Raw genomic sequence first — 21,565 nt, 5'->3', positions numbered from 1 at the left:
TGTGGACGTGCAGGGTGCCCTTAGTGTGACCGCGGCCTGCATTGCAGCTCCCCCTGAACCCCGCTGCTTCCCCGAGGGCCGGTCCTCGCTCAGTTCAGCTCCACAGACACAAGCGAGGGCCCCCTCCCCACCGGCCCTAAGCACCTGAGGGTGACGTACATCTCACTGTAAGGAGACACACCTACCCCACCAAGACTGAAGCCGCCAAGGAAGCGAGAGCAAGGCTTCTGACAGAACTCCCATGTTAACTGGAGATGGAAAAAAAAGACTTTTAAAATTGACTTTAGAGAGAGGAGAGAGAAAGGCGAGGGGGGGAAGCATCAACTTCTGCTTCTCGTATGTGCCTTGACCGGGCAAAGCCAGGGATTCGAACCGGCAACCCCAGGATTCCAGGTTGATGCCTTACCCACTGAGCCACCACAGGTCAGGCTTAACTGTAGACTCTTTAAAAAGTTAAACTGCTTTGAACTAATTTTAGACTTAGAAAAACATTGCAAGAAATAGAAGAGAATGTCCATCTCTCCTTCTCCCGGGTTCACATCTCACACCACCACTAGGACAACGCTCGCCCCAGGAGACCCACACTGGGACAGCACCGGCCAAACAAAGGGCCCCACTGGACTGCCGCCATTCTTTCCACTAATGCCGTGGATTCCGACGGTCCAGACTCCCAACCCAGGACCTCGCGCTGCACGAGCTGTTCCCCGTCCTGGCCTGCAGTCTGTATCGCTCCTAGTTTTCCCTGGCCGTCCATGGCCTTCCCACTCCCAAGGAATGCGGACCTGTTACACGGTCAAATGTCCCTCGACCTGGCTCTGTCTGATATCTCATGACTGGAGTGAGTTTACACACTTTCTGACAGGAACACCACGGAAGCCACGTGCACGACACCGCAGGGCTTGTGCAAACAGGACTGGTTACTAGTGCCGCTAACCTTGATCAGTGACGCTGACCTCTCTGCCAGGTTCCCCCAGCGCTAAGTTACATATCTCCCGTGTAGTTCATCTGAGTGGGGGGCTTTTAAAGGGGAACGTATTGCTGTCATTACACACACTGCGTGTCCGCCCAGTGTGCTGGCGGCTGCAGCTGCCCCACAGATGAGGCAGCTCACGAGGATGAGCAGCAGAGCGACGTCTCTGGAAGATGCCACGGCTCTGGTGACAAAGAGGAACAGTAGCAGTTTATTTATAGATCCACTTGAAGACAGCTCATTGTAACTACTGGGGTTGAATTTTTAAGACCTTGGGAACAAAGGCTATTATAAACTCTCCTTGCACTTGGTTCAGTGGAGAGTGCTGGGCACCGACCGCACCCGGGCATGCGATTCACACTCTGTGCATCATCTCAGGACACGAGCACAGCCTGCAGACAGATAACCAATGCCTTTGCTCCCCTGCAGAGGCGGTGGGCCTCAGAGGAGCCAAAGCTGCCACCCCCGCTGCCCCGAGCCTCCCCGGGCTCTCTCTTGCAGCCTCCTGTCCTAGAAAATAAAGTTGCATGCTGCTGTGTGAACCCAGGTGACAGCACTCCCTCCCGCCCTCCCCTGTGAAGAGAAACAGTGCCCCCAGGGGGTGCCTGCCCTAGCACAGCTGGCAGGAGCTGGCCCACCTGTGGGACACATCTCTGGGCTGGAACAAGGGTGTCCTGGGGCTCAGAGTCACAACTCTCCCTGAGGACAGAGGAGGGTGGCGCCCCGAAGCTCCTCCTGCCCCCAGCTCAACTTGGGCTCTAAGCCAAGACTGCACAATCTCTGCACCACCAGAACCGTGGGGGGGAGGGGCAGGGGGAGCCGTGGGTTTTCTCAAACTCGCCCACATCCTTATTTGAACAGAAAGCACCAAACACATTCTTGACTCGATGTGGGAAAATGTGAATGTGGACTAGGCGTTTGATACTAAGGGATTATTAATTTAGTTGGATGCAATAAGAGCGTTGCAGTTATGTAAGCAAGAAATGTCTTTACTTAGGGTAAAATAATATACCTGGAATCAAAAATACCCCTACTCTTCTAAAAAAATGTTGCGGGGGGTAAGACTAGCAAAGTGCTGACGTGTCCTGGCTGGGTGGCTCAGCAGACAGAGCATCGTGGGTTCGATCCCTAGTCAGGGCACATACGAGAAGCATCCAATGAATGTGTAACTAAACGGAACCAACTGAAACGACGAGTTGATGTTCCTCTCTCTCTTTCTCTTTTTCTCCACCTTCCCCCTCCCCAAATCAATGGCAAAAATTTTTTTTAATCAAATCAATAAACACAAAGTATTTTTTAAGTGCTGAAGCTAGGTGATGGGTACATGAGAGTTTGTTAGATTATTCCCTCTACTTTTTGTGCTAGCTCAAAAATTTCCACAACACAAAAGATTTTTTTTGTCATTATAATAATAATAAACAACTCTGGGGCAACTGTGAGGAGCTGCAGAGCGGAGGTCAGGTACCTGGGGCCGGAAGAGAAGGCAGGCTCAGCGCCACCCCCACCCAGAGCCCGGGCCGTCTCGGGCACAGGAGGCAGGTGTCAACCACAGATGGCAGTGCCGCAGAGAAAGCCCGATGGCACCTAGAGCACCCAGCGAACCTGCAGCAATGTCCAGACCTTCAAAGAAACTAATTTAAGGTAATCTCCATGGAAACAGTCTATTCTGATATTTCCCATGGTAACCAATGAGAACAGAAACACAAGCATTATCCACACCCTCCCACCACACAGGCAAGGCTGCCATCCAATCTGGAAAATACATGCTGCAAAGGGCTTTTTCCCTCTGAAAATGAAAGAGGCGCTGACATTTCTAGTCCATGCATTGCCCAGTCACACCCAGACCACTCTGTGCCACCCCCAAAGTGACAAACCAAGCCACAAAGTGCAAATGCCAAAGAGCCAGAACCTGCCTCCAGCCTCACACGCGCACCTCGAACGTCCCGATCCGTCTGTCTGCCAGCCCCAGCCCGGCACCAGGGGAGACCCAGCCCCAGTCTCCTGGACACACGAGGCCTGAGAATGACTGACTCCAGCTCGAACGTCCCGATCCGTCTGTCTGCCAGCCCCAGCTCGGCACCAGGGGAGACCCAGCCCCAGTCTCCTGGACACACGAGGCCTGAGAATGACTGACCCCAGCTCGGCACCAGGGGAGACCCAGCCCCAGTCTCCTGGACACACGAGGCCTGAGAATGACTGACCCCAGCTCGGCACCAGGGGAGACCCAGCCCCAGTCTCCTGGACACACGAGGCCTGAGAATGACTGACTCCAGCAGAGGGGGCTGCCCCAGCGCACAGGACGCTCTGGGTGGACGGGGTGGGCAGAAGTCACAGCCTGGTGGCTGTCCTGGGAAGCCTGCATGGCGGAGGTGTCATCTGGAGAGGATGAGTGCAGCTCTGCTGGGGAACAGGGAGTGTGGCCCAGAGAATCACAGTCAGATTTAAGCAACTGGGTCTACTTCCACTTACGGGTCATTTCTTCCATTTTAAGGTTTCTGGGTTCAAAAAATTAACATGGAGAAGGAAGGAAAGAAGGGAGGAAGGGAAGGCGGGAAGGCAGGAGGGAGGGAGGGAGACAGACTCAGGTGCAGGGCCTCAGCTCCTGCCCACCCGTCTGCTCTGCGGCAAGCCCATGACCTGTTAGCACGGCAGTGTCACAGTGGTGGCCCCAGGGCTGGAACGAAAGGTGCTCCGAGGCAGGAGCTCAGGGTCCAGGGTTCTGTGATTTGGACTCATTTATGTGCAACTGTGGAATCCCCATGGGCCTTGAACCCACCTTTGGGCTGCCAGGGGAAAGGCAAATCCTAGACAGTTCTGAGACCCTTGGAAGAGATAACAGAGCTCTCCAAGGTGTGTCTGTGCCCAGGGTTATGTACCAGGTGTGTCACGACGCACACAGAGATGCACACAAGGGCCATCAGGACTCCCCGATCAGGTTCGTCCGTCGTCATGACACTGGCTGCGTTAATGTGCCTGCCCTGGACTTCTGGACTGTGTCCTGGTGGTTTAAGTCACTAACTGGGCCTCCCTTCCTAAGAATTAGGCCACTGTCCTCTGGAAAGGGACCTGCTTGCCTATAGAACAAAGGGAGACTTTCCAGCAGCAGGAAGCTGCCATCAGCCCCTCAATGGGGCAGTTCACAGAAGGGATGTCAGCTTCTGTCCCACCCCATGGCCCAGCCTGTCCTCGCTGTGGTCACCGCTGTTCCAGGCCTTGTTTCCGCTCTCACTACCTGGAACTGGTCCCCCAAAGCTCCCCAGAGAGGACCTTCCCCCGGGGACTTAAACGTGGGGCCACAGCACCCAGGCCCCACCGCCTCAGCTGTCTGACGCTCTCACCTGCCACCGCCCTCGTGGCCACAGGCTCTGAGGCAGTGTGACTGCAGGGCAAAGGGCAGGAGGCAGGTGACCCGTGGGTTCAGGAACAGGCACTGACAGTCGCAGCAGCACTGACAGACAGGATGGCAGGTCCGGCAGAGGCCCACAGAGGGGAGCACTGGGTCCCATCCTCCCTCTAACCGAGCGCCCCTGGCTGGAGATAAAATCACCTCTGCCTGCCCCGCTGTAAACAGAGCCAAGCAGGTGCCTCTGGGGTTAAAGAGCCCTCGGGCTGCACTGGAGTTTCTTTAACACTGCAGTGAGATTAGAACCCAGGACACACCCCTTTTCCTCGATGGAAAGAGGCAGACCGCAGTTCCCCAAGTGCCTCCCCTCGGCTGCAGCCCCACGAGCCACCTCTCCACCCAGGATGCCATGGTCACACTGGGCCAGCAGCATCAGCGTCACCTAGAAATGTTTCCAGTGCAGATCCCTTACTGCCCCTGACATTCTAGGGGGTGCAAGCTGTGCTCCAACAAGCCCTCGGCGTGACTCTGGTGCACACTGACGTCTGGGAGCCACTGCAAGCAACTTCCTGCAGAAACGACCCAGGTTAAAAGGCCTGTCTCCTCTCCACACTGCCTGGAGGCTCAGCTAACTCCTGATGCAGTTCTGCAAACGCCCACTTCGTGCTGTCAAAGGCAGCCCCGCACTGGTAAGCACAGGAGTTACCCAACACAGGCTGGGTAGCAGCCCTAACTCTCCCCCCCAGAGAGCTGTAGCCTCTGGAAGGAAAGGGAGAGGCCTTGTGTCCACACCTGCTTCCCAGGAGTGGACACAGCGGGGTGGGCCCTGAGGGCAACGCCCAGACCCCCTCCTCCCTGGGCCCATGGGCCCCTCTGCCAGGGGGGCTGGGTTACTGGTGCTCCTAGACTTTGCACAACCACACTATCCACCAGCCTCTGTCTGAGGATGTGCTCTTTCAAGCAGTAAACTTTCTTTAAAAACTGCAGTTTGGTAACAAATACTGAATCGCCTCTAATTCGAGTCTCCTCCATCTTCCCACTGAACCAAGAAACCTGGAGCACTTTCCGTGCCCTCTGTCCAGGTAAGGGGGACAGTGCAGCCTGGTGTGAAGAGGCATCCTGTCTCAGGGCTGCCAACCAGAGGGCACCTGGAGCACTTTCCGTGCCCTCCGTCCAGGTGAGGGGGACAGTGCAGCCTGGTGTGAAGAGGCATCCTGTCTCAGGGCTGCCAACCCGACGGCACCTGGAGCACTTTCCGTGCCCTCCGTCCAGGTAAGGGGGACAGTGCAGCCTGGTGTGAAGAGGCATCCTGTCTCAGGGCTGCCAACCCGACGGCACCTGGAGCACTTTCCGTGCCCTCCGTCCAGGTGAGGGGGACAGTGCAGCCTGGTGTGAAGAGGCATCCTGTCTCAGGGCTGCCAACCCGACGGCACCTGGAGCACTTTCCGTGCCCTCCGTCCAGGTAAGGGGGACAGTGCAGCCTGGTGTGAAGAGGCATCCTGTCTCAGGGCTGCCAACCAGAGGGCACCTGGAGCACTTTCCGTGCCCTCCGTCCAGGTGAGGGGGACAGTGCAGCCTGGTGTGAAGAGGCATCCTGTCTCAGGGCTGCCAACCAGAGGGCACCTGGAGCACTTTCCGTGCCCTCCGTCCAGGTAAGGGGGACAGTGCAGCCTGGTGTGAAGAGGCATCCTGTCTCAGGGCTGCCAACCAGAGGGCACCTGGAGCACTTTCCGTGCCCTCCGTCCAGGTGAGGGGGACAGTGCAGCCTGGTGTGAAGAGGCATCCTGTCTCAGGGCTGCCAACCAGAGGGCACCTGGAGCACTTTCCGTGCCCTCCGTCCAGGTAAGGGGGACAGTGCAGCCTGGTGTGAAGAGGCATCCTGTCTCAGGGCTGCTGCCAACCAGAGGGCACCTGGAGCACTTTCCGTGCCCTCCGTCCAGGTAAGGGGGACAGTGCAGCCTGGTGTGAAGAGGCATCCTGTCTCAGGGCTGCCAACCCGACGGCACCTGGAGCACTTTCCGTGCCCTCCGTCCAGGTAAGGGGGACAGTGCAGCCTGGTGTGAAGAGGCATCCTGTCTCAGGGCTGCCAACCCGACGGCACCTGGAGCACTTTCCGTGCCCTCCGTCCAGGTGAGGGGGACAGTGCAGCCTGGTGTGAAGAGGCATCCTGTCTCAGGGCTGCCAACCAGAGGGCACCTGGAGCACTTTCCGTGCCCTCTGTCCAGGTAAGGGGGACAGTGCAGCCTGGTGTGAAGAGGCATCCTGTCTCAGGGCTGCCAACCCGACGGCCCAGGCTCCCCAGCCCGGCCTGGCCTGCGGCACGGCCCTGCCCAGTGAGCCCATGAAGTCGAAAACGCCCCAGGGCTGCGATTCAGGCCGTTGGGGCCTGCAGGCCCGCGGTGCTCCCCGCCTCCACGTCCCTGGAGCAACCACCTCCCAAGAAGGCTGCCGGGGAACGCTGTCCAGCACACGGTCCTGGGAGACACTGTCCCTCCCCACACAGTGCCTGGCCGCCCGCTCCGCACAGGTGACAAGCTGATTCTGAGTCATCAGTGTCTGTCCACGCTGGGTTTGGGCATCTCTCCCACGCTGAGGGTGCTGGGCTCCCTTTTCCCACTGAGAAGTGGGGGATCCTTTTTGCTCTCTTCTGGTCAAGGGCCTCTGAGTTTTGCTAGCAGAGGGGCTGAGACCGTCCCCTCGACCCCAGGGGCATGGGCCTGACGGGGCCTGAGCCGCTCACCGGCAGTGACATCTGGGCTTAGGTGCCTCCTCTGCGCAGCAGAGTGGGCAGAGACGAGTTATTCCACGGAGTCACACAGCGCTGTGCCACCAGGTAAGTCCCAGTCAACGTGAAAACAAAGCCACCCCCACTGTTCCTGAGTCGGCTCACAAAGCCCCAGCCCACCAGGCCCCACACGGCCAAACCAGGGGACAGGGGCCTCAGGGACGCTTGCCTTCCTGGCCTCTCACCGGCTGGCGTTCACACGAGGAGACGTGGGAGAGGCCGGCCATTCAGCAGGAGCTGTGGGCAGGCCAGAGCCCCCGCACTGACATTACCTCACCCTCAGAGATGCCCTGAGCCCCAGCGCGGGGCAGGTGATGTGCTGGGAGCCTGGGTCCCACGAAGCCAACACTTGCCCAGGACGCCTGAGTCCCGGGGCATCTGCTGACTCACCTGCTACCAAGAGCCCCTTTAAACAGCCTGGAAAATCTGGAGCCAGAACTGGGATTAGGGAAGAGGAGAGAAGTTCTTTTTCTTTTTTTAATTTTTCCATTGATTTGAGAGAGAGAGAGAGAGAGAAGGGAGGGAGGGAGAGAGAGAGAAGGGAGGGAGGGAGAGAGGCATCAGTTCACTGTTCCACTTAGTTGTCCCATCCGGCTGTGCTCTCTCACTGGCTGCTTCTCCCTTGTGCTCTGATCAGGGATCAGACCTGTGACCCTGGTGCACCAGATGACACTATTCACTGAGCAACCCAGCCAGGGTGAGGCTCCTCTCAGACATGTAAATCTGAAGCTCACTCACAACACCCCATCTGCCAAGCAGCCCCCCAAACCCATACTTCTCCTCACTACAGAAAGCAAATGCCCGCCGGAAACGTGTGCTCCCAGTATGACAGCCGCGTCCTCCGTGCTCTCAGCCGAGAAGGCGTGCCCTGAGGCAGGCGGAGGCGGCCCTCAGCCTTAGCTCCTGGGCGAGGGCCCAGGCCTTCTGCAGCGTCCTTCCAGGACGCCCAGAACCTCGGCCCGGGCGAGACCCAGGGCCAAGACCCTCTGGGCCGGAATCAGGCCCAAGGACCCCTAAGTCAGGCCCGGCCCCGTGCAGCACCCCAAAATAAGACATGGGGACTGAAGGGAGGTGCAGGAGTGGCTGGGACCTGGAAGAAGAGGCTGAGGCCTCCAGTCAGAAGCCCTAGGTGGCCCCGGCCTCCTCTTCCAGGGCGCTCCAGCTCAGAAGCTCGGAGGTCCTATGCACCATGCCCGGGAGTCCTGGGCAGGGGAGGAGAAGAGGCCTGTCTCCACCCACCTCACAGATGGCTTCTGCATCTGGGAGCACAGGACTTGGGGCTCCCATCAGGAAGCGTGAGGACAGCGCGCAGAGCAGCCCACGTGGAAAGTGACCCCAGTCTGAATGGCCCACTCCTGCCCGCCGGTCCTGAAGGTTTTGAATACAGTCACCCTGACTGGGGAGAGGGGGTCATCCAGCTCTCTATGGGGCAGAGGAAGGAAAAGGAACAGTTTAAAAATAGCTAAAGCTTGGGGAGCCCTTGCCAGGTGCCAGGCACAAATCCAAGTGCTGGCTGGCATGTGTCCTTGTGAAATTTCAGCGAGGAGCTGGCATCTCCCCATCTGAGGTGAGCGGACAATGGCCTTGGCCTTAGAAGTCAAGGTTCCAGTCTGCACTGGGGGGCGGCCAGCCCTCAGAACTCAGGAAGTGGGTCTCACTTTTACTGACCACCTAGAATTCTGAATTCCGCCCCACCTCCCCGCACAACCTTCATTCTCAATTATGTAATGAGCTAGAGATGTTTGGAGGGAAAGGATAAATCAGAATAAATGAGTCCTTGCTATTCAAAGTGGCTTTAAAATGCCTCCACGGTTGGGGCAGAATCAGCCCTATGGCAGCTGAGACTTGAGGGACAGGTGCCAAATCCAAGCTCAGCCCATACTGTGGTCCTTTTGCCTCAGGGACAGGCCTCAAACACAGGCAGCAGGAGTGAGGCCATGAGGAGGAGCACGGAGAGGGGCCAGGGCAGGGCGGGCGGGGAGCAGAGCTGCGCAGGTGGCTCGCGGGGCCCCCACACCAGCCCCTCGGGGGGCGACCCCACGCTCGGAACCGCCGGCCCTGGCCCTGCCTCGCAGCCTCCTGCCACCCAGCCCCTCCTCAACGGCCCCCCGTGCCGGCAGCTCCCAGGCCGCTGCCCGAACACCCCTCGTCACAACCCAGCCAAGAACAGAGAGGAAATGGAACCCGTTATTCTCACACCAAAGGGCTGGGAAATGGCTTTTGCTTTTCAACATGAAATGCACCTAGAAATAAGCTGTGGGTTTCAGCTGGAGGTTGGAAATAGCTCCCGCAGTGAACACAGCTCTGCTGAGAGGGGCTCAAGCGTGGCCTTCCCTCCCAGAGCGAGAGCTGAACGCCACCGAGCCCGGGTCCTGGGCAGGAATTTCCGGGGCAGAGGGACTGTCACAGGCCTGTGGGGCTGCCCCTGCCCTGGTCTGCCCCTCTGGCTTTTAAGGAACACACCCTAACAAGCACACGGTCAGGAACCCAAGACCAGCACCTGCCCCGATCGGCTCCCTATAGTCCCCTAATGCCCAGGCGTGACCCGTGAGGCTTTAGGGCTAAGGCCCAGTGTGTCACAGAGCCAGGAGTCCAGGTCACAGGTCAGAGAGCTTGTGGGGCACTGTAGTGGCAGCTGTGGGCTCCCCGAGAAGCCACACCCCTGGCCAGCCGCCAAACCACTCACTAGGTATGATCCCAGTGCCAGGCAAGCCCACAGGTGGGAAGAACAAGCATACTTTCCAATATAAGTGAAAAAATCAAGTTACTAAAGGTTTTCTTTGTTGTTATTTACCATTACTTCTGGAAGATTACGAAGTTTTACAAGCCAAACATTCCTACAAAACGGACTGTGTTAGAACCCCAGGCTTTGGAAGTGGGGGTGCTCGGCCTGGAGCCAGAGCCAGGATTCATACCCCACTTGAGCCCACGTGGGGATGCCCGCTGGAGAGAGCTGTGGCCTGGAGGCCGTATGGAAACACACGGCTGTCCTGAGCCTGCTGGGTGTCTGCCCACCATGCCCACCCTGCCTGTCCCGCTAGTTCCCCACCCACAGGCCTGCTCCTAGGTGATCAGGCCCCACAGCCCTGGGAAGCAAGGCTGCCCCACCCCCGCCTCAGAGCCGGGACGGAAGGAACGAGAGGCAACTTGGACAAGTAACTTTCCAAGTAACTCCAAGAAAAGGAGCGTGGGGGTCTCCCCTTGCCGGTGGTTTCCAACCTTCCGAGAGACAGCTGGCACCCTCCCCTGGTATGGGGAAGGGTGGGTGGACGCTTGGGGGCAAGGGGGCCCCCCTCAGGCTCCCTGGTTCTATCCTGGGCCAGCGTGGCTCACGGGGCCTTGGGCAAGCCGCTTCCTGTTGTTCAGGCCCGTTTCTGGGTGTGGGAGAGGCCATGCTGCCTCCAGGGCCGGGGAGAGTGACAGGCCTGCTGCCACTGCAGCCTGAGACCTCTGGGGCTCCCTGACCTTGGCTTTGCTGTTCACTTCAGCCAGAGCTGAACGCACACTTACTCAGTGAGCCCTCCTCAGTTACCAACTTTTCCCCAGAAACATTTGTGAAAAAATATCACTATTTAAATTCAGGAACCCTGAATGCCCTTTCACCAACAAAGGTACCAGAAATGGTTTGTGGCTGAGGAACTTCCTTTCCATGGCTTCAAAAAACAGAAAAGAAAAGGAAAAAAAGGGAAGTGAGAGTACCTGGCCCAGCGCCTGGGCAGCCAGACCCAGCTGCGGTTCTGCACTGCGCCCTCTAGGTACCAGGGCCCGGCCCGAGACAGGCCCTCCGCACCTCGGGCCTCAGCTGGCAGGAGCATGTGCCATGGCAACACCCCGCCACGTGGTACGGGCAGGGCCCAGGAACCAGCAGTCGGCCTGCCCCAACGGCCTTCTCCCGGCTTCTCTGTTCATGCTAGACTTCAAACAAGGCAGAACCACAAGGGGCAAAGCAGTATTTGCTAAATGACAAGATCACCCTCAGGTCCCTTCCCTGCGACCAGCCTATGCTTCTCGCCCCCCACTGTTCACCATGACCCAGGCCCCCAGGGTCACAGGGTGCAGACACGCCTGCCAGGCCACTTACCAGAGTCCCAGAGGAGCTGGCCAGCCTGGCCGGGGGCCTCTGCGCTTTTAGGACGTCTCCATAATCCACAGCATCCAAGCTGCTCTTCCAGACCATCACCTGCCGAGACCAAGCGCAGACTTAGGGGAGAACACCCCCTCGCCAGCCCTGCACGGAGAAAGTGGGCCCAGAGGCTGGGAAGCTCTGGGCCAAAGGCCGGACAGTGGGCCCCACTTGACCCCCAATTCAACTCCAGGACCTGGCCCACCCCCCAGGGAGCAGGCTGCTCCGACAGCCTCCGCCCTCCCCGCCCAGCAGCTGGCTCCTCAGGCTGTCAGCTTCAACACCACCTTCTCAAGCGGGTCTTCCCTGGCCCCTGCTAATTGTTTCTAAGTGTCCTATTATTATTATTATTATTATTAATTTGAGAGAGAGGAAGAAAAAAAGAGGGGCAGGGTGCTAACTCCTATCACAGCCCTGTTTCCTCCAGAACACCAGTGGCTAGTTCACCTTTGCCCCTTTCCCTCGTTCCTCAGTCTCCCCACTAAGTCAGGGCCTCCTGGGGGCAGCACCCTGGCCTGCTGCACTGAGAGAGTAGATAACATAGGGCTTACAGCAAAAACTCAGCTCCGTGCCTCAGTTTCCTCAGCTGGGAAGCAATGACCCTAGCTCCTACTTCACAGGGCTGTGGTGAGGGTCACAGCCTGGCACGGACACTGAGCCCAGGGAGAAGCTGGTAATGCCCCCTGCACCCCACATCCCACTCGGAGGATCTTCACACCCTGAGGCTCCTGGGCAGCAGGGGCGCTCCCTGCTGGGGGTGCCAGCGCCACCCGGCTGCCCTCGCCCAGGGCAGCGTCTAGGTGGCGACCACGGCATCCACGCGAGAAGAAAAGGCAGTGCGCCCGGGAGCTCTCCCTGCAGGGACACGGCCACAAGCCTGTTCCTGGGGAGGCTCCTGCATTTCCAAAGCACGCCCACTGGGCTCTGCTCCCCAGGGGACGGTGCCCCAGGGCTCCCACCCAGCCCCACTACAAGCAGAGGGTGGCACACATTCTGATTTAGGGGTCCTCATGTGACCAGCCAAGTCCTGCTGCCGTGTCTGTTCCCGGCAGGGAAAGGGCCACCCCAAACACACAGAGATGTGTCAGACATCGCCCCGAGGGCTCAGAGCAGCCCGCAGGAAGGCTGCAGGAGCTGGCAGCAGCCGCTGGGGACGGCAGCCTGACTTCCTACCAGCCTGCCTCCTGGACCATGTGGCATCTTCACCACCACCTTCTTACAATGTCAATTTACTGTTCTGGTTTCCCGCATCCCCATAAGCAATGAGCGAGGCCTCCACGCCCAGGGAAGACCCAGGGGTTCCTTTTCCTTTCCTCCTCCTTTGTTAGTGCAGGTGCTGGTGCAGGTATGGAGACACCTGCTGTCTCTTATCCAAGCTGTGCGAAAAGCCCCCTGACCCGATTTCCTGGCAGAGACACAACTCAAATCAGCCCATTGGGCTGAAGCTGGGCTCACTAGGAGGCAGATGGGCCCTTCCTGGGCTAAGTGGTCAGAGCTATGCAGCCCAGTATAACAGGGAGAGACAGTCTACACGACAATCAGATCAGGAGTGGCTCAGAAAAGCCACCCTTCCTACCTGGACAAACAGCGCTACATGGGCACCTGCAGAGAGAGTTCTGAGAGGTGGAGTCTTCAAGGCCCGAGGCCTCCCAGAGGCCAGGCTCTTGGCCAGACTCAAGGCCAGGGTGCCCACCAGGAGATAGGTCACCGGTGCTTAGCAGTCTGGGCAGGAGACACAGGGTGACAAAGTGGGACAGGACCTCCTCACACATGTCCTTTCTGCAGCCACGGAGTCTGCAAACCCTCACCCCCCAAGAGCACCCAGCAGGCAGGGGACAGAGGGCGGCAGGGGCAGCGTGGAGGCTGCAGGGCCGCCCCCAGCCCTGTCATCTCCTGAAACGCAGCGTCCTCAGCACAGAACGGTGAGGAGGGGCCTGCCCCACAGGCCTACATGCAGATTGAATGAGTACGGAGCTCTGGCCACATCACCCACACCACCAGGCCCACAGTAAATAGCCAATGACTGACTAGTCATTTATAATCAGGAGAAATTATTGAAAATCTGTTTCAGCTCTTTGGCGCCAACCACACTCCAGACTTCTGCTCCACGCTGGCTCGAGTGGCGAGGGTTCCAGGGGGCCAGCTTGAGCAAGGGCTCAGGGGACAAGGGCTCTGGTATGAGCACCCCGCCCCAAGCTGCGGCCTTCGTGCTCACTGAAGGCCACCAGAAGGGGGGGAAGCCTGGCCCGTCCCCAAGACGCCTCCGCCTCCCGTTGCCCCAACCGGTGCCGGCTGGTCCTCTGACCACGCTTCCCTCACCTGCTCGTCGGCGCCTCCTGAGGCAAAGTACTCCCCCGTCCTTGAGAAGGCGACAGTGGTGGCTGGGCCCTGTTGGAACAGAAAAGAACAAACAGCAACGTCACTCTGGGTGCAAGATGCACGGGAAAAAGCTGCAGCCGAGTGACGCAGCCACAGGACGAAGGCCGAGGGCCTCAGGGGCCATGGTCCTCGCCAGCCTCGGGCAGAGCAGCTGGCGGGTGCCTGGCATGAGTGCCACCCTGAGATCTCGGACAGATCCCCGAGGCGTCTCCACACCTGGAAGGAAACCAGTGCACCGAGTATCCCGAGCTGGCTCAGGAAGTCACAGACACCTTCCTGTCACCACTCAACCACCAGATGCCAAACTGGGGACGAGACGCTGGAGACCAAGCCAGGGCCGGAGCAGCACCAGAGAATGCAGCCGGCAGCTGGCTCAGGAGAGAAAGCAGGGGCCGGAGCAGCACCAGAGAATGCAGCCGGCAGCTGGCTCAGGAGAGAAAGCAGGGGCCGGAGCAGCACCAGAGAATGCAGCCGGCAGCTGGCTCAGGAGAGAAAGCAGGTGCTGGGAGCCCTGCAGCAAGATGTGCTAGAACGTTCCCCGGACCTCCTGCCCGGAGACCGGCAGCGAGCTGTGAGGGAACACTGAGGACTGAGGTCCGCAGGCCTCCTGAGGGGTCCTGTTTGCCGGAGGCCCGCGCAGGCACCGCGGCGACCCTGAAAAGAGAGGCCTTCCGCGAAGGCTCCTGCCGGCCCATCGGTGTGTCTGCAGGGGCCCAAACCAGCGGCCCGGCATGCGGGGCACAGTGCAGAGGCCGGCCGGCCCGGGGCTCCACTGTGGGCCAAGCCAGCGTGGGCTGGCCAGCAGACGGACCCCACGACTGACAGCCACGGGCCAGCCATTCCGCTGGCCTTCGGGCCGACCACCTGCCAGGCCCCCCAGGCTCGCCGGCGCCCTGCCACCCAGACGCCGCCACCGCTCAGGCCTCCTGCCCCATGCTCCTCTTCAGCTTCCCTCACGCAGCTCTGACCGGTTCTTCTGTCTTTCTTGGTTTTAAGTAAATTCATTTAGTTTATAAATTTGGCTCTAATTCCCACTTTTCCATCCACAACATTCCCACAGCTGCTCCCCTGCAGGTGCTGAGCCCCGCTGTGATTTCTCTCCGGCCAGCAGTCACTCTGGAGGACCATGCCGGCTGGGAGACGTGCTCTCTGAGGCCATTCTGCCAGCATGGCTGCTTGCTTCTTCACGTCAGCCCCCCTGACGTGCTAGCCCACAGGCCTCAGAGCGCCCTGAGGCCAGTGGGGCTCTTAGCCCAGCCTTTAGCAGTGTAGAGTCCACCCTGCACCAACCGCAGGCACTCACCTACTTGGGGTTCTGGCCCCACGTGGCTCCAGGCCAGCCCAAGGCAGGGACGCCCCCAGGGCCCCTCCCTCTCTGAAGGGAGAGGGTCCCACGTGATCATCAGGAGCACCGGACGAAGCCCGGCCTCCATCTCCCCACCTCCTGACCCAGCCACACAGGCCCTCCAGCTTGGCTGGGCCGACATCCAGGCATCTCAGCAGACATCGCCTCTGCCGTGCCAACCTCCAGACCACAGGCCCGTTCTGTCTGCTTTCTTCACTCTCACATGGTAACCCATCAATAGAAAAGGGGGGGGGGGAGAAGGGCAAACCAAAAGGCCCGTGCTGTGCAAGTCCACAGCTCCCAGGGACCCTCACTCCCAGGTCCTGCAGCTTGTCCAGCCTCTACCCTCCTCACCCTCCACCCGACTCCCTGCACGCCTGAACTTGGACCCTTGTGCCCACAAGCTAACCAGGCAAAGCCCAGCCAGTTACCTCACCCCCACCACCCAGCAAGGGTTTGGAAGTTTTTCGGTGGCCACCATCGAGCGACAGGCATGCCCTGCAGGTGTCACATCAGAGGAAAAAGAGGGCTCTACCACAGACATGGAGGTCAAGGACCCCACGGGCCTCCAGGGTGCATGCTCTGGCCCTGTTCTTGCGCTCAGGCCCCGGCTCCCGCACTCCGTCCCCTGCACTCCGGCTCCCGCACTCCGTCCCCTGCACTCCGGCTCCCGCACTCCGGCTCCCGCACTCTGGCAGGCTCCCGCGCTCTGCCCCTGCCCCCCCGCCCCCCCCAACCACTCTCATGCTCAGGCTCCATTCCGGCGCTCAGGCTCTGGTTCCTGCGCTCCGGTTTCCGCACTCCAGACCCTGCACTCCGGTTCCCGCACTCCGGCACGCTCCCGCGCTCTGCCCCTGCCCCCTGCCCCCTGCCCCCCCCCAACCGCTCTCATGCTCAGGCTCCACTCCAGCGCTCAGGCCCCAGCTCCCGCACTCCGGCCCCTGCACTCCGGCTCCCGCGCTCAGGCCACCTCTCCCACAACCTTGCAGCAAGGCCCCTGCACTCACTCAGCAGTGCCTGCTACAGGCCGGCTCCTGTGTCCACAGGCAGCCCGGGACAAGAGGACCTCTGGAAAAAGCTGCTGCCCAGGAATGCCTCTCCCAACCATGGCCAAGGACACCTGCTCCCAGCCCTCAATCCCGGACTGCAGGTAGGGGACGGAGGGCCACACTGACCTCTTCATTACTGGGCTGGAGCAAATGTGCTGTCCTCCTCACCTCTCAGAAGGAGCCCAACCATCCAAGCCAGAAAGTCTGCACTTCCTGTCCCCTGGCGTACCCTGAGTATGAGCCCACATGCCCAGGCCACTCTGGCCTCCAGGGCAAGGTCCCCTAGTGGCCACTGTCCCAGCCCCAGCCAAGACCACAGCACGACATAAGCTCCAGTAGCATCAGGTGATCCATACTCTGAGCCTGTGACTTCACAACAGCCAAGCCTCCGCACGCAGACAGCAGCCCTGGGCTGGGGTTCCGAGTGCCTCAGCGATGGCTGCCTGCCCGTCTTGTGGGCCAGCTGAGGTACGTGGACCCATATGCCACTGGTCCCTGTGCCGCTCAGTCACTCCACAGCGACACGAGCACCAACTGCACAGCCACAAACACCAGGTTTAACTCCCCACCCACGTCCCGCCCACCCTCCTCTCCCAAATAGCTCTGGGACTTAAACCAAATGAGCACGGCTTGAGATGTCTCAGAAAATATATAGAAAAATAAGTCTCTATTACTTGCACATTAGCCCCCATGCTTGCCACATAGTTATGGGGGCCTTGTTCGGGACACAGGGCTTTGAACGACAGCTGTACATGGTGGGAAAGCCCCTTGCTCTGCGGGGCCTCCCGCCGCAGCGAGTAGCGCGGCCGAGGCGCTCTGCGCAGCGACAGAAACCCCCACGTCCGTCCCGGACTCAGCAACAGCAGGGACTCCCTCCGTCCTGCTTCCCTGGCACCGCCAACAGCCCGCTGCCTCCAGACACCTGGCTAGGCCACCAGGACTCAGGCCCTGGAGAAGGTGACCCAAAGGGCGGGACTACTAAGGACACACAAACAGACCTGCAGGCCACACCCACTCCGGGTCGCTGGGGGAACAAGTGCGTTTGGGCCAGGGAGTCACCGCAGCCCACCCAGCAGGGATGGATTCAGGGAGGATGTTTTGGGGGAATGACAACCCTAAACAAAGTAAAAAGCCAGCTAACCCCTGAGGAACCCTGGATGGGTGTGGGGCAGAGGGGGGCCATCCCCATGCCAGAGGGAGCCCCGCGCTCACCAACAGCGGCTAAGTCATCAGCGACCCGTCACACTCATTTTCCTAACAGTGACTGCTTACCACATGTGCAAGGACTGTACCCACAACAGAAACTCTGATGGCCTTTTAAGGAGCTGTCACTAGAGCAGCAGGGGATCGTGTCCCAGGGCTGAAGTGCAAAGAGGCTAACATCTGCGGCCATGCAGACACATCCTCTCCTTGAAGGAGGCAAACACGACACTCGTTTACAGATGAGAAGAGACTCAGCCAAGTCAAGGTCTTGTCCCCGTCCCAGAGGAAGAGGCAGCTGGAGCAGTCTGACCCCGACGCCCACGCTCGGCCCCCCACCTGCAGGGCCCCGCCCACACCCAGGCCCAGGCTTCCTCGGCTGAACAAGAAGGGACAGCCTCGGCTTTCCAACCCAGAAACGAGGGGTACAAGCGCTTTCTCCTGGAAGCACTGGGCGCTTCCGTACAGAGCTAGACACCGTCACCCACCAGACACAGTGGTGTGTGACCCTCCCCAGCTGAACACACTCTGGCACTTGGCCTCGGTCCAAGGTGATGGGTGCGGGCTGTCTACCAGCCCCAGCCACCGAGAGAGGTCGCTGGGGGGTTCCAGCGGCAAAGGTGGAGAAGAGGGCCATGCACCACACCCAGGCTGCAGGGCCGGACTGCTCACCTTTCCACCGGGGTGGGCAGGTGGGCAGATGTGGCTGGAGGGAGAGAGGCAGGTAGAGGCACCTGCCTATCAGCCCCAACGGGCTCCTCAGCCTGTTGCATTCCCAACGCCCACCGACAAAGCCATCCATGTCTACTCGCACCAGGTCTGGAAACCTGCCGCACCCACAGCCTGGTCATCGTGGAGCCCTGAGCAGCAGGAGCGGCGGGGCTCTTGAATGGCCAAGGTTCACCCACGTCAGTGCCAGCCAAGGGCCTGCCCAGCTCTCTGGCCCGCCATCCAGACCATTGAGTGACACAGCCCGCGGGAGCCTCTGAGGAGCCACGGGGACCCCAGCAGCAGCCTGGGCACAGCACGCATGGCGGAGAGTTCCCTGGGCAGGACCTCTCTTGGTCCCCAGATGTACCCCCTGAATGGCCCTTGCAGCTGAGTCCCAAAGCCAGGACCGCAGGACAGCAGTGCCAGAATCGCTCGGGCCCGCAGTAAACTTACAGCTGTCTTCCAGCCCCACACGGCGGAGGGGAAGCGTGGCCAGCTGTGTGCCAGGACCCCCCAACTGCCTCCTGGACACACTTCTGGGCTGATGAGCTGCCCTCTGAACAGGGGACCCCGCTGTGCTGGGTGACCCTGACCTCGCCAGTGCCCCTGTCCTCGTGCCCGTGCCTTAGGAGACACAGGGATGGTACCTGAGGCCTCAAGCCAGACCAGTGTCGCCCACAGCACTGCCTGCCCTGAGCCTCTTTCTCCAGCCTGACCTCCCTCACCGCTGCGGCAGCCTCAGCCTGGCCCTCGAGCAAGGCACTGCCCTGGCTCTCGGAGCGCCCCATCCTGGTCAAGGGCTCACCCTGCACCGCCTCCCTGTCGCAGTCTTCTCTGCTTGAGACCAAGTGCTGGGGCCCCTGAACCGCCCCTTCCCCTCTGCACTGTTCCTTCTCGCAGGCAGGGACCTGGAAGCCCCAGAGGGCTGCCGCTCCACTGGCAGAAAAATGCACCAGCCCCTCCCACGGCTCTCTCGGGGCCAGACCTAGGGACTGTCACAAGGAGAACCAGACCCAAGTGTCACGGGGTTCACTCCTGCGGGACCAGCACGGAGTGGCGTAGCCGCAAGGCCGGGACACATGCAGCCACTGGCCTCCTGGCCTTCTACACAGACTGGTGACCCAGAACGAGGTGAAACACAAGTCGACTTCCAGAAGTCACACTGAAGCCAGTGAGTGCGGTGGCAGCTGACTCGGCCCCCATCACAGCTCCGCCCCACCCGTGAGACCCCTGCGAGGCCACCCCGTCTTCAGGCTCAGCCTCCCCACCTGGAGTCAGAGCTCCCCGAGCTGCCGTCCCCGTCTGCCCAGTCTCTGGGCAGCCGGACCTCCCGGGGCCAGTGTCAGGGAGTGGCTGGTGGCGGCTGCCCTGGATGAGGTGGCAGCCACTGCCAGCACAGACTGAAAGCCCGCGTCACCAAACAGCCCAGCTGTGCGCCTTCCTAGAAGGACCCGCGGGACCCAATGCCACAGTGGGGAGCCTCAGAGGACCTTACAGCTGCACAGAGCTCCGGGGCCAAGCTCCAGCCGACTCCTCCACGGCCCCTCGCGGGACCCCTGCCAGGCTCTATCCCTGGGCCTCAGAGGAGGTGGCACATGACCCAGCAGGTGTCACAGAACTAGTTCCAGGAGCCAAGCCACTCCAGTCGACAGCATCTCACAAACCCTCGAGTCAGGAATGTTCTCGGAGCACGGCAGCTCCCAGACGACACCACAGGCTCAGCCGTCGTGGGCTCCTCCCCCACCCAAGCCGAGCGGGCAGCCCCGGCTCCTGGCCGGTCTCCACAAGCACTAGCTCACAAGGTCTGGCTGGCGGGCTCTGTGCTAGCCACCTGCCCGAATCCAGGCTGCTCACCCACACTGCCCCCTGCCCTCCCTCAAAGCACTACTAGCTGACTCGGGATCAGCCCACACCCAGGGGCAGAGTCAGGCTCAACAAGGGGCCAGCGCAGACCCTGGGCTGCAGAGGGCAAGCGGGACTTTGCTCAGGGCGAGCAGGCTATCGAGTCCCCCTGCCCCCACCACTGCACACTACGTCCCGACACCAGCTCAGAGACACGACACTTCGATCGTGCTGTGGCTTCTGTATCATTAGGAAGCACCCAAGAAAACATCCTCTCATGGCACTAGGCAAAGGAAGCAGGCCAGGTCCACCTGGGCGGCCAGTCATATAGCACAGAGCACCACGCTGCTGCCTCCAGTCGGGAGGGCCTGGCAGTCTCTCCACAGGTCTGGACGGGTTAGGGGCAGGGTGGGGGGAGGGCAGCAGAGTCATTTCTCTCAGAAGAGGCCAGGGTTAAAGCAAGTGCAAGAAGTCTGATCAGGCCCTGGCCGGTTGGCTCAGTGGTGGAGCATCGGCCTGGCGTGCAGAAGTCCCGGGTTCGATTCCCGGCCAGGGCACACAGGAGAAGCGCCCATCTGCTTCTCCACCCCTCCCCCTCTCCTTCCTCTCTGTCTCTCTCTTCCCCTCCCGCAGCCGAGGCTCCACTGGAGCAAAGATGGCCCAGGCGCTGGGGATGGCTCCTCGGCCTCTGCCCCAGGCGCTAGAGTGGCTCTGGTCGCAACAGAGCGACGCCCTGGAGGGGCAGAGCGTCGCCCCCTGGTGGGCGTACTGAGTGGATCCCGGTCGGGCGCATGCGGGAGTCTGTCTGACTGTCTCTCCCCGTTTCCGGCTTCAGGAAAATACAGAAAAAAAAAAAAAAAAAGAAAGAAAGAAGCCTGATCAGGTGGTGGTGCAGTGGATAGAGTGTCGGACTAGGATGCTGAGGACCCAGGTTCGAAACCCCAAAGTCACTGGCTTGAGCATAGCGTCACCAGTTGGAGCGTGGGACCACTGACATGACCCCATGGTTGCTGGCTTGAGCCCAAAGGTCGCTGGCTTGAAACCCAAGATCACTGGCTTGAGCAAGGGGTCACTGGCTCTGCTTGAGCGCCCCTCCATCAAGGCACATATGAGAAAGCAACCAATGAACAACTAAGGTGCCACTACGAAGAATTGATGCTTCTCATCTCTCTCCCTTGTAGCCTGTCTGTCCCTCCCCCTCTCCCTCTCTCTCTCTAAAAAAATAAAAAGCAAGTGCAGGGATGAAGCAGAGCTGGGCAAGCCTACCTCAGAGCCCTGAGCAAGCCAGGCCCCTGAGGCTCCCAGCCCGGCATCCCACAGCGCGCTGGTGTCACGGCGCCCCAGGAGGAAAAGTCCCTAAGACCACGGCAAAGCGATCCTAAGTTTCTGTGTCTGTCAGGGTTGGAACAGAACAGGCTGGAGCCTCACACTGACGTCCACGTCCATCTGAGCTGCGTGCCGGAGGAGAAAGCCCAGTTCCCCGGCCACTAGCCCTAGGGCTGGGCCATGCCACCCAGTTTGCAGCCCTGGTGCCCGGCCCAGGCGGGCAGTGGGTGGACACAGATGGCAAAGAGCAGAGGTGAGCTCACTTCCCCTTCCCCTGGGCACTGTGAGCGGGTGACTGGAGCCATTTCCCGCCCTCCACACCCCCAAACCGCCAGCTGCCCTTCAGCCTAGTCCCCACACTCCCAGGTTCACCAGCAGACGAATGACCACGCAGTCTGACTTCTCAGGAAAACGGCCCCAGGTTTCCTTGCCGTGCCGATGCAGAGCCTGACACAGGACGGCGTTCAGACCCCGAGCGCAAGTGTTCCCCGG

The 21,565-nt window shown here is 60.3% G+C and overlaps 1 protein-coding gene across 1 annotated transcript in view; it reads right to left on the bottom strand.

Annotated features, from left to right (window-relative positions):
• The window catches only part of POC1A (POC1 centriolar protein A), a 63,536-nt gene that overhangs the window by 23,402 nt on the left and 18,569 nt on the right, over positions 1 to 21,565 (bottom strand). The window contains exons 8-9 of the mRNA XM_066351328.1: positions 13,541 to 13,609; positions 11,180 to 11,278 (exon numbers count right to left, since the gene is read on the bottom strand). Coding sequence (XP_066207425.1) covers positions 11,180 to 11,278; positions 13,541 to 13,609 — 168 coding nt within the window. The remainder of the gene's footprint in view (positions 1 to 11,179; positions 11,279 to 13,540; positions 13,610 to 21,565) is intronic.

Source organism: Saccopteryx leptura, chromosome 10, assembly GCF_036850995.1.
Source record: "Saccopteryx leptura isolate mSacLep1 chromosome 10, mSacLep1_pri_phased_curated, whole genome shotgun sequence".
In the NCBI taxonomy this organism is placed as follows: domain Eukaryota; kingdom Metazoa; phylum Chordata; class Mammalia; order Chiroptera; family Emballonuridae; genus Saccopteryx; species Saccopteryx leptura.
The sequence above is the reverse complement of the archived record's forward strand: the minus strand, read 5'-3'. Positions and strand labels throughout refer to the sequence as shown.